The 11,497-nt window shown below is 43.5% G+C and overlaps 1 protein-coding gene across 2 annotated transcripts in view; it reads right to left on the reverse strand.

Moving 5' to 3' along the window:
- The window catches only part of LOC110168235 (alpha-2-macroglobulin-like), a 72,373-nt gene that overhangs the window by 51,669 nt on the left and 9,207 nt on the right, over positions 1-11,497 (reverse strand). The window contains exons 1-8 of one of the 2 annotated variants that reach the window (XM_055166878.1): positions 10,835-10,867; positions 10,445-10,616; positions 7,602-7,686; positions 7,392-7,515; positions 7,192-7,303; positions 5,790-5,899; positions 5,316-5,477; positions 3,844-4,068 (exon numbers count right to left, since the gene is read on the reverse strand). The exons of the other annotated variant lie outside the window; for it this stretch is intronic. Of the exons in view, the coding sequence (XP_055022853.1) occupies positions 3,844-4,068; positions 5,316-5,477; positions 5,790-5,899; positions 7,192-7,303; positions 7,392-7,515; positions 7,602-7,686; positions 10,445-10,616; positions 10,835-10,840 (996 nt within the window). The 5' untranslated portion in view covers positions 10,841-10,867. Of the gene's footprint in view, positions 1-3,843; positions 4,069-5,315; positions 5,478-5,789; positions 5,900-7,191; positions 7,304-7,391; positions 7,516-7,601; positions 7,687-10,444; positions 10,617-10,834; positions 10,868-11,497 lie in introns of those variants that run through there. 2 annotated transcript variants of the gene reach the window in all.

An 11,497-nucleotide genomic window follows, 5' to 3' on the forward strand; every position in this document is an offset into this window, starting at 1 on the left:
GGCATCTGTTCCGGATGCCTCCTGGGCGCCTCCCTAGGGAGGTGTTCTGGGCATGTCCCACCGGGAGGAAGCCCCGGGGAAGACCCAGGACACGCTGGAGGGACTATGTCTCTCGGCTGGCCTGGGAACACCTTGGGGTCCCCCCAGAGGAGCTGGAGGAAGTGTCCAGGGTGAGGGAAGTCTGGGAGTCCCTGCTTGGACTGCTGCCACATGACCCGGCCCCAGATAAGAGGAAGAAACTGGATGGATGGACTTTCTCTACACGTACACAACTTAACATATCAATCCATCCATTTTCTTCCGCTTATCTGGGGCCAGATCGTGGGGGCATCAGTCTAAGCAGGGACTCCCAGACTTCCTTCACCTCAGACACGTTCTCCAGCTCCTCCGGGGGGACCCCGAGGCGTTCCCAGGCCAGCCAAGAGACATAGTCCCTCCAGTGGGTCCTGGGTCTTCTTCGGGGCCTCCTCCCGGTGGAACATACCCGGAACACCTTCCGAGGGAGGCGCCCAGGAGGCATCCGGAACAGATGCCCCAGCCACCTCAACTGGCTCCTCTCGAAGTGAAGGAGCAGCGGCTCTACTTCGAGCTCCTCCTGTGTGACTGAGCTCCTCACTCTATCTCTAAGGGAGCACCTAGACACCCTGCGGAGGAAACTAATTTAGGCCACTTGTATCGGTGATCTCGTCCTTTCGGTCATTACCCAGAGCTCATGACCAGAGGTGAGAGTAGGAACAAAGACTGACCGGTAAATTGAGAGCTTCGCCTTTCTTCAACCCAAGTCTGATCCAGACTGCATCACTGCCAACACTGCACCGATCCACCTGTCAGTCTCACGCTCCGTCCTCCCCTCACTCGTGAACAAGACCCCGAGATACTTGAACTCCTCCACTTGAGGCAGGGACTCTCCACCCACTCGGAGAGGGCAAGACGCCTTTTTCCTGTCGAGAACCATGGCCTCGAATTCGGAGGAGCTGATCATCCCAGCCGCTTCACACTTGACTGCAAACCGCCCCAGTGCTGCAGGTCCTGGCTTGATGAAGCCAACAGGACAACATCATCTGCGAACAGCAAACTGGACCCCCTCCGGCCCCTGACTGCACCTAGAAATTCTGTCCATAAATACAATGAACAGAACCAGTGAGAAAGGGCAGCCCCGGTGGAGTCCAACATGCACCGGGAACAGGTCTGACTTGTCTTCCGGCAGTGCGAACACTCTCCAAAATTGCTGAGAGGTGGGTGGCCGAACAATTAAATGAACATCTCACCACAAGCACTACACCTTTACACCCAATGCAGTTTGGTTTTCGTAGCCACCATTCCACAGAGTCTGCTAATTGTTTTTTTGTTGAAAATGTCAAAAGTTTTCTTGACAAACACGCATATGTGGGTGCAGTACTTTTTAGACCTCAAGAAGGCTTTTGACACTGTAAATCACCAGATTCTTTTATCTAAATTATCCCATTTTAGTTTGTCTAAAGAGGCGCTGTGGTTTGAATCTTATTTGTCTCACAGACAACAATGTGTTTCCCTCTCTGGTTTTAAATCGCCCTACCTTCACTGTCCAACAGGTTCCCCTAAGGTAGCATTTTAGGACCTATTTTATTTAGTTTATACATCAATGATCTTCCTAAAATATGTCCAGATGTCAATGTCCAGCTGTATGCTGATGATGCTGTGATTTTTACAAATGCCAAAACTGTAAAAGAAGCTTCAGTCACTCAAACCCATTGAATCACTTTTTTAAAAATCCATAAAAATACTGGACAAGAAACCATTCTCATTTCACCATTGCACTATTTTAGATAAGTATAATCTTCTTAATTTTAATAATTTTATTGGTTTTAAATATGAATGTTTTATCTATAAAGTTTTGCATGGACTTGCCCCTCCTCCGTTACAGGATTTTATTAAAGTAAAGACCGTCAGTAGAATGGGAACTAGGGCCACAGCCCGGGGGAACTGCGAGGTCCCACACAGACGCTCCACATTCGGACAATGTGTGCTCTCAGTCAGAGGCACAACATGTTGGAACAGTCTGCTACTATCAATAAGAGAAACTCCAACACTTGCCACTTTCAGGTCCTACTTGAAACAGTGGCTAAAGGAAAACCAGATTTGTGGACACTTTTAGTGTATATCTGTTACTTGTTTTTGTTTTTTCTGTTAAGTTTGTGGTGTTACCTGCCTAGGGACTACAGATGGAAATTAGCATTCTTGCCATAATCTGGTATATTTACACTGCAATGTTGTAGATGTTCATTAATATGCACTGTCCCTATTAAATAAATAAATAAATAAATAAATATATCAAATAAAATAGTTGGAACACACCCTTCGGTCCCCCTTCTTATGCAGAGGGACCACCACCGAGAGTTTTTGCCTCAGCAACTGCACGGGCTGCAGCGCGCCCATCAGCTGCCTCAGGAGTCTCACGAGCCAACAAGGCCCGATAGGACTCCTTCTTCATCCTGACAACATCCCTTACTTCCAGTGTCCACGACTGGGTTCGGAGATTGCCGTCGCGACTGGCACCACAGACCTTACAGCCACAGCTACAACAATAGAGGCCGAGAAAAATGCCCACTCGGACTCCATGTCTCCAGCCTCCCCCAAAATCTGTGATAAGCTCTCCCGGAGGTGCGAGTTGAAAGTCCCTCTGACAAAGTTCCCAACAGATCCTCACTACATGCTTGGGTCTGCCAGGTCTTTCCGGCTTCCTCCTCCGCCAGAGAACCCAACTCACAACCAGGTGGTGATCAGTTGACAGCTCAGCCCCTCTCTTCACCCGAGTGTCCAAGACACGCAGCCAGAGCTCCGGCCTAGGGTGCCCTGGTGCCACATGCACTGATGGACACCATTGTGCTTGAACAGGGTGTTCGTTATGGACAAACTGTGACTAGCACAGAAGTCCAATAACAGAACACCGCTCGGGTTCAGATCAGGGAGGCCGTTCCTCCTAATCACCCCTCTCCAAGTGTCACTGTCGTTGCCCACGTGGGCGTTGAAGTCCCCCAGTAGAACAACGAAGTCCCCGGTCGGTGCACTGTCTAGTACCCCTCCCAGGGGCTCCAAGAAGGCCGGGTACTCTGCACTGCTGTTCGGCCCGTAGGCCGACACCACAGTGAGAGACCTGTTCCCGACCGAAGACACAGGGACGCAACCTCTCGTTTACTGGGGTGAACTCCAACACGCAGCGGCTGAGCTGTGAGGCAATGAGCCCACACCTGCTCACCGCCGCTCCCCGCGGCCAACGCCAGAGAAATACAGAGTCCAGCCCCTCTCAAAGAGTTGGGATCCAGAGTCCAAACATGCATGGAGGTGAGGCCGACTATATCTAGTCGGTAATGCTCAACCTCCCGCACAAGCTCCTTTCCCCCCAGTGAGGTGACATTCCAGGATGGGGCCCCGGTAACGCCATTCCGGGCAACGTAACTGGGCTCCATATCTCACTCATTACGTGGGGCTTCTGAACCATTCTTTGTCTGACCCGTCCCCCCCAGGACCTGTTTGCCTTGGGTGACCCTACCAGGGGCATGAAGCCCCCGACAACATAGCTCCCGGGATCATTCGGGCACTCAAACCCCTCCACCACGATAAGGTGACGGTTCAAGGAGGGACTTATAAAATATAAAATGACAAAAAGACAGTTCTCCCTGTTCATTTTAGCTGTGACGTAAATCCATCCGACTCTGTGGTCCAACCACAGATCTCAGAATTCCTCAAATCTTCTTTTACCTGACATAATAAATCCTCTCACTGACCGTGGTGTACTTCAGGAACACATCTCACTTGTGTGTCGTGTTACTGTGACCCAGTGAGGCGTGAGGGTCACAAACTCACCAGGTAGATGAGGTTGATGATCCCTTGGCCCTCGCCCACGATGGAGTAGCCCACAGTGAAGCTCTCTTTGTCCCCGCACGCCAGGGTCCGGTCCTCCCCCTTGACCTCCAGAGAACTGGTGGTCCTGGTGTGGAGGAGGACGCGTTTGATCTCCTGCAGCCGCAGAGACGCAGTGATGAAGTGAGGCTCCAAGTGACTGTGCCTGTCATGTTCATACATACTGGCCTGTGGAGGAGAGACACAGGGGTTTTTGAGTGGTTTAAAGCAGAGTTTATCAGTGTTTTTACTCACAATCGCCCAAACTTTGTTCACTTTCACTTTATGCTTTTAACTGTATGTTTTAAAAGTATAATACTAAACAGGACCACGAACACACAGACTGATCACAGGCTCCTGAAAATGTGCTGTTTAAAGTAGTGGGACCAGATTTTCAAAATAAAAAACTGGAACATTCTTGGTTCGTGGTGGTTGGAAATAATACAATTGTGAATCAAGTGCGTAATTAAGCAAAATTGTTCTGCACTCGACACTAACGTGAGTCAGTATAGTCAGATTTAGTTTTGGTCATTTTTAAGCAGCTTTTCTGTATTTTACCTAAACAAATGACAATTTATGCCTTTCTTTACTGTTGGCAGGGATCAGATTGGTCCAAAATACACCTGGAACATTTCTTGCATAAAACTGGACAAATCACTGGTTTTGTATAAATCTGCTGGACACAGGACTGTCCCGGGTAAATGAGGAAGTCTGGTTACACTAGTTTAAATCCATGTTGTATTTTTTTCTTAAAATCCTTTTTGGTTGTTATTGCTAATGTGTGCACTGGGTCACCATGGTAACTGCTGAACAATCTACCATAGGTGCACAGGCAGAACACCCCCAACATGATGCCACTGCAAAGTATCAATACAAAATAAGTGTCCCACAAAATAACACAATAACACACAGGAGCCGCTATAAAAGTGTTGAGAAAGGTCTCAGTAGATCATTTTACAGAACGACAAATACAAATCCACTTTCACCGCTGCATCTGAAGCTCAGGACTCGCTCCATATGACCTGGTGACTGCAGGTCTGCTTTTCCCAGACACTAAAGTTACTTTGTGATTTTGTGCATTCTTCATTCACTCCACACTCAATGGAGTCAAGTAACTATGGTAACCACAGCTGCCCTGAGGCAGACGGACAGAAGAGAGGCTGCCAATCTGCACCATCGGCCCCCTCCCACCACCAACACTCACACACACCACATTCATACTAGGTAATGTGGGTCAAGTGTCTTGCCTGAAGACACAACAGCAGTTTGCACCTGTGGCACCTGTATTCCCAGCGATCTCCCATCCAAGTCCTGACTAGACTCTGACCAGGACTAAACCAGGACTAAACCAGGACTAAACCAGGACTAAACCAGGTCTAAACCAGGACTAAACCAGGACTAAACCAGGACTAAACCAGGACTTCCTCTGGACCCACCTTCAGACCGACAGAGTCTGAGTAGGAGCTGGTGTTGAAGCTGAAGGTAACGTGTCCGTCCTGGTCAGTCTTCAGCTTTTGGAGCTCATCGTATCGATCTTCTGTGATCAGATGGACCTCAGTGTGGGAGACCGGTGTGTTATTATAATGCACCACCTTCACCTGCACAGAAACACATTTAAACCAGCTGTTCACTCACATCTGCACTTTGGAGAATCCATCCATTTGTATTAAGCAAAATCAACTCAAAAACATACCTGAAGAGGGTTTAGAGTCATCCATGCATGTTTGAGTAATTTAGTGATCTCTCCAGTGCCCTATTCAAACCGTCCTGGCAGAGATCACTAAAAAACCTCTTCAGGCATGTTTTTGATGAAGGACCAATGTCATAAAATGTTTGAAAGCTCAAAAAAATATTTTGCATAATACTCCCAGAGACACAATAATAACGTCAGTTTGAGTGAGTAAAAGTACCTGCAGCTCCAGTACTTCACCACGCTTGTATCTTTTGGGAGGATTCACAAACTCCACTTTTCCAATTTCATAGGAGATCTTGATCTTCTGCGTCACAGACTGCTTCAGGTCTGAGGAAAAGGATCAGGTTTAGGTTCAAACCACAGTTTAAATAACTGGACTAAGAATTGCTCCCCTCACAGCGATCTGGTCTGACACGAACCCTGCAGCTGTGATCCTCTGTGTGCGTCTCACCACTGTGACACTGTGGCTCTACTGCACTGCACTGTACTACACTGTACTGTACTGTACTACACTGTACTACACTGTACTACACTGCACTGTACTACACTGTACTACACTGTACTATACTGTACTATACTGTACTATACTGTACTCCAGTAAATCCAGACACAGACAGGAAGCAGTGGTCCACGGTTTACTTTTTGTTTTCCAATAATTACAAAAAGTGCAAGTGCAAAAAATTGCAGGGTGCAAAATGGAGGCAGGCAGCAGTTTCCTCTCCAGCAGCAGAACACAGACTGATGTTTTGAGGCGCCTTTATGCTGGTCCTACTGATTGGATAAAACTACTATAGCTAAAATAGAGATGGTAAAATTATCATTAATTTAAAATCTTAACGTAAACCTCCATAAAACAACCCAAAACCCAAATAACTATTAAAACCACCAACTATATACATAAAAACCCTAAAACCATACACCAATTAAATTTTAAAACCCATAAACCAATAAAACACCTAACCTAAATACCCTGTACAAAATAATACACATGGTTCAGCCCGGAACCTTAAAAGAGGGAGCTCATGCTTGGGGGACTCTTTTAGGACCTGGCCAGAAGATAAAAAGCAAGGTAAGTAAAAGCAGATCCACACCATTAATTAAAACACAATAAAATACACTACTAAACACATCAACACTTAAAACATTTCAAAAACAGATACTGCACCATATATTGCACTAATAAAATTTTAAATGAAATTGGTTAATTGTCTCCTTTCCCTCCAGGGACAAGCAGCTTCCAGTTAAAGTGCTACTGTGCCTCAGGATTAAAAAGTGGTAAAAATGAAAGACAATAAATAAATTTAAACCAATTGTGTGCAATTTTTTTTTGTCATGTCCAAATATGTTAAAAGTGCTGTGTGCTACCAAATGAGTGAAAGAGTGTTTTAAAGTGTCCTAGTGAAGGGTGAAGGTGCTTAGTGTAGTTCTGGGTAACAAACCACCAGCCTGTTTGTTACAACTGTACTGTACTGTACTGCACTGCACTGCACTGCACTGCACTGCACTGTACTTGGCTGTAAACAAATCCCTGCAGTGTTCATCTGTGTCTGTGGATCTGTCCCTGTTCAAATAAACAATAAATTATAGTAATAATAAGTAGTAATGGTAGTTTGAGGTACCTGTTCCCTCTTCGATCATCATGGCGTTTATGCTGTATGCAGCTTCCATCCGAGAGATGTTTTTAAACTGAGATGTTGGAATGGAGAAGGACGCGCAGCCATCTTTGGGCACCTACAAATTCAAATACTTTCACTGCAGTAGTAGTAATAACAGCAGTAGTAGTAGTAGTAGTAGTAGTAGTTGCAGTACTATTATATACCTCCTGTACTTCTTTGTGGCACACAGGGGTGTTTACTTTTGGACTTGGGCTGTATCTCTGTGGTTCAAAGTCTCTGCACACACTGACCTCCACCTGCCCTGGCACCGACTGACCAAACGTGTATCTGAAAACAATCATGTACAACTGTATTATCCAACCACAACAACATCTGGGAGGGCATCTGAGGCACAGGGAGGGCATCTGACTCACTTTGTACACACTTTAAAGGAGAGTTCTTCCAGAGCGATGCTGACTTCATCTGGAGCCTCCACTTCAACAGAAAACTTTGGCAGAACTAGAAAAAAAAGTGAAAAGTCAATCACACTGGGGGTGTTGTACATCTCTCTAGTGGAATTTTCAGCTGTCACCATGGGAACACAATATACACATTAACAAACACAGTCGAGAAAGCTTTAAGATCGTGTGAAAATGCAAAAAAAATTAAATAAATTAATTAATTAAATTAAATACTAAAGTCATTTAAAGAGCGTCCCGTTTAGGAGTGACTAACAGACTCTTTACACAACAGCTGGAAGTGTCACTATGTCAGATAAATGTAACTCCCGGGTAATGTATTTCTGTGGCAAAATATCTGTGTAAATGTGTATCGTATTCTCCAGCAGCTTCATAAATCTGCCCCATCACCAAATCTTCATTAAACAAGGTCCACAAAGGATAAACATTCCCCATTCATTCATCATCAATTTATCCGCAACTATCAAGGGAAGAACGACAAAAGCTTAAAGGAAACAACGACCACACAACAGTCACACACTGAACAAATCTAATGTTATGGTCATGAATAAAACAACAGTAATAAGTAATTCACCAATCAGTAACTTGTTCAGTCAGATTGATTCTATAATTAAAATAAAAAATCATTTTCATGATGTTGATATTTAGCCAGGCTGGTGCCACCTAGTGCCTCCACTTAATTTGATTTCTCTCCAGCGACTAGGTCAGGAATCAGAATACACTAGACCAGGGGTCTCCAACCTTTTTATTCTGGTGAGCTACCTTCACAAAAAGAAAATGCCAATGAGCTACTGATTTTATCTGTCAAGAAACTGAGCACAGGAAAGCCTTAGATGGGGAAGAGTTAGATACTGTACCTATAAAACATATACATTTTAGTGCACAAAGTTAGGCATCAAAATAATACATTAACAATGGTAGTTGATCAAATCTGAGTTATTCATCACAATATGTATAATTCAGAAATCCTTTAGCGAGCTACTTGGAAGGGGGTGGAGAGCTACTGGTAGCTCCTGAGCTGCAGGTTGGAAACCCCTGCACTAGACGGTTTGCAAGAGCCTGGGAAGTTGCAGACCGCGCACCGGTCAATCAGCTGTGAGCTGTGAAGCCATGACATCAAACTCGTGGCGTCTGTCTGTGTCCCTTTTGTGTAACAACACAACAGTAAATAAAGCGTCGAGATGGATGTAGATGAAGACAGACATTCTGTGTTGGCAACGATTCCCCAGATTGAGGATTTAAAGGCAGAACAAAGAGAATATTTGGTGAATTTTATCAAGGGGAAAGACGTTATTGTCCTTCTTCCTACGGGATTTGGTGCATTACATACACATCATGGTAACAACATTTGGTTACATCATAACCAAATAGCAGCAATTGGTGAAATTAAAAAAGTACCCACCTACTGTCCGGCAAACGAATCGTAATGGGTCACACGGTTTCCACAAAGTGAAACCGGCACTGGCAGATGAATCAGGCTAGTTGCTATTAACATAGACAGATTTGTGCAGTTTAAATGCAAGACATAATCTGTGAACATCTGTAGCATTCACATTTAAACTGCACAAATCTATATATCTATGTTAACATCTAACTCATGAAATCGATTTTTTATTTTAATTGTAGAATCAGTCTGAGTGAACAAGTTCCTTCTGTTTTATTCGTGACCATAACGTTAGTTTTGTTCAGTAGTTCACTAATTGTCATTGTTCTCCTTTATGTTTTTGTCTTTCTTACCTTGATCGTCGTGGATAAATTCTTCATGTTAGAATTGTTGGATGAAGATTTGGTGATGGGGCAGATTTATGAAGCTGCTGGAGAATACACCAAATATTTACACAGATATTTTCCCACAGAAAAGCATTAATCAGCAGTTACATTTGTCCTACATTGCGGCACTTCAGGCCCGGTGTGTAAAAGGTTTACTGAAAAACTGCTGGTTAACGCTAACGCTAACGCTAATGCTAATGCTAACGCTAATGCTAACACTAATGCTAACGCTAATGCTAACGCTAATGCTAATGCTAACGCTAACGTTAGCTTGTGACTGTCTTGATATTTAAGAGGGTTTTCTTGTTTAACAGCACAAATCTGCTGAAAATATCTGTGAATATCTGTGTTTATTGGTGTTGTGTTTGTGTTTGACCATTGCAGGTTTGGGGAAAACTAATGTGGCAAAGAAAGAACATGTTAAAGATAGAAAGTAGTAGTAGTATCAGTAGTAGTAGCGTAGTAGTAGTAGTAGTAGTAGTGTAGCAGTAATAGTAGTAGTAGTAGTACCAAATATAGCTTAGATTTTTGCAATTTATATGACTTTTAAGATAAGTTGTACTACTATTATTATTACTACTACTAGTAGTATTATCATTAATAATTTCTTATTATTTATTATAATTATTATATAGTATTATTACTACTATTTTTATTAGTATTAATTATAGTATATTTATATATGAGTATTTATATAAGAGTTAGATAAATTAATTAAGATCTTAGTGTGAATCATTACGGTCAGATCAGAAAGAATTTAGATTTAAAAGTGCTTCTCAAGTCACAGGCCTCAAGTCCAAGTCGAGTCACAAGTCCTAGTCCATTTTATCAAGTCAAGTGTCAAGTCCTAAAAATAGTGACTCAAGTCTGACTCGAGTCTAAGTCACAACTTGCAAGTCCCACCTCTAGTAGTTGTAGTATTAGTAGTAGTAGTAGTGTAGGAGTAGTAGTAGTATCAGTATTAGGAGCAGTAGTACTAATAACAGTAGCAGTAGTAGTATTGGCAGTATTATTCGTAGTATCCTCACCGTACTTCTCCACCACGAATGTGTGAGTGACGGGGTGCCTCTGACCTTTCACCTTCACAGACACAGAGTAGGTTCCCTCTACGGCATGAGGGTCAAGGTCAAAGGTCAATTGTAGGATCCTCCCAGATGAACTTTGCTCCAACCACTGAGCCACACGGTTACCACGGTAATCCTGAAAGTACCACAAATATTATACAGACGGCGCATGTGTGTGTGTGTGTGTGTGTATCTGTGTGTGTGTGTGTATCTGTGTGTGTATCTGTGTGTGTGTGTGTGTGTGTGTGTGTGTGTGTGTGTGTGTGTGTGTATCTGTGTGTGTGTGTGTGTGTGTATCTGTGTGTGTGTGTGTGTGTGTGTGTGTGTGTGTATCTGTGTGTGTTTGTGTTTTACCTTCATCTCCACGAGTTCGTACTGTAAAAGAAGAAGAGAGGTCGTTAAAACAGATTTTTACATAAAAATGGCTTTAACCAAAACTGTTGTCTTAATGAGTGCATAATTTTCAAAAAAAAAAAAAAAAAAAAATTATATCTCACTTTCACTTTCATGGAAAAGTTTTGAAATTTTGTCAGTGAAAGAGTGAGAACCCTGTGTACAGTGAGTCGTAAATTGAAATTGTAAGCACAAACTTGCTGTTCTCTTGTCTTGAGTTGTAGTCTATGTTTTGTTTTGTTTTGTAGTGCTGCAAAATGACCAGGGATGTAACAATAACAAAAATATCGTGATATTGTATCGTCAAAGTTCTCACAATAATATCGTGGACCATCACAATTTATCGAATTACAAGTCTCTTTGCTTAAAGGGCCCATCTCATGCAAAATCAACTTTTCAGAGCTTTCTACCTTCTAAGAATGATGTGTGGGCCTTGTATTTGTTGCTCAAGTGTTTTTTTAGATTGATTCAGCGTTTTTTTTTACAAATTGCAGTGTATTTCTGCCAACCTCCCACGTGACAACGAATTAAAGCTGCTACAACAATGACGCAGCAGATACACCTATGACACGTTTGACGTAGCAGAAAGCACTTCACACCCACCCCCTCCCCCACTCCATCGCC

Source organism: Boleophthalmus pectinirostris, unplaced genomic scaffold (assembly GCF_026225935.1).
Source record: "Boleophthalmus pectinirostris isolate CB_2022bp ecotype Guang Dong unplaced genomic scaffold, ASM2622593v1 HiC_scaffold_9, whole genome shotgun sequence".
Taxonomy (NCBI): domain Eukaryota; kingdom Metazoa; phylum Chordata; class Actinopteri; order Gobiiformes; family Gobiidae; genus Boleophthalmus; species Boleophthalmus pectinirostris.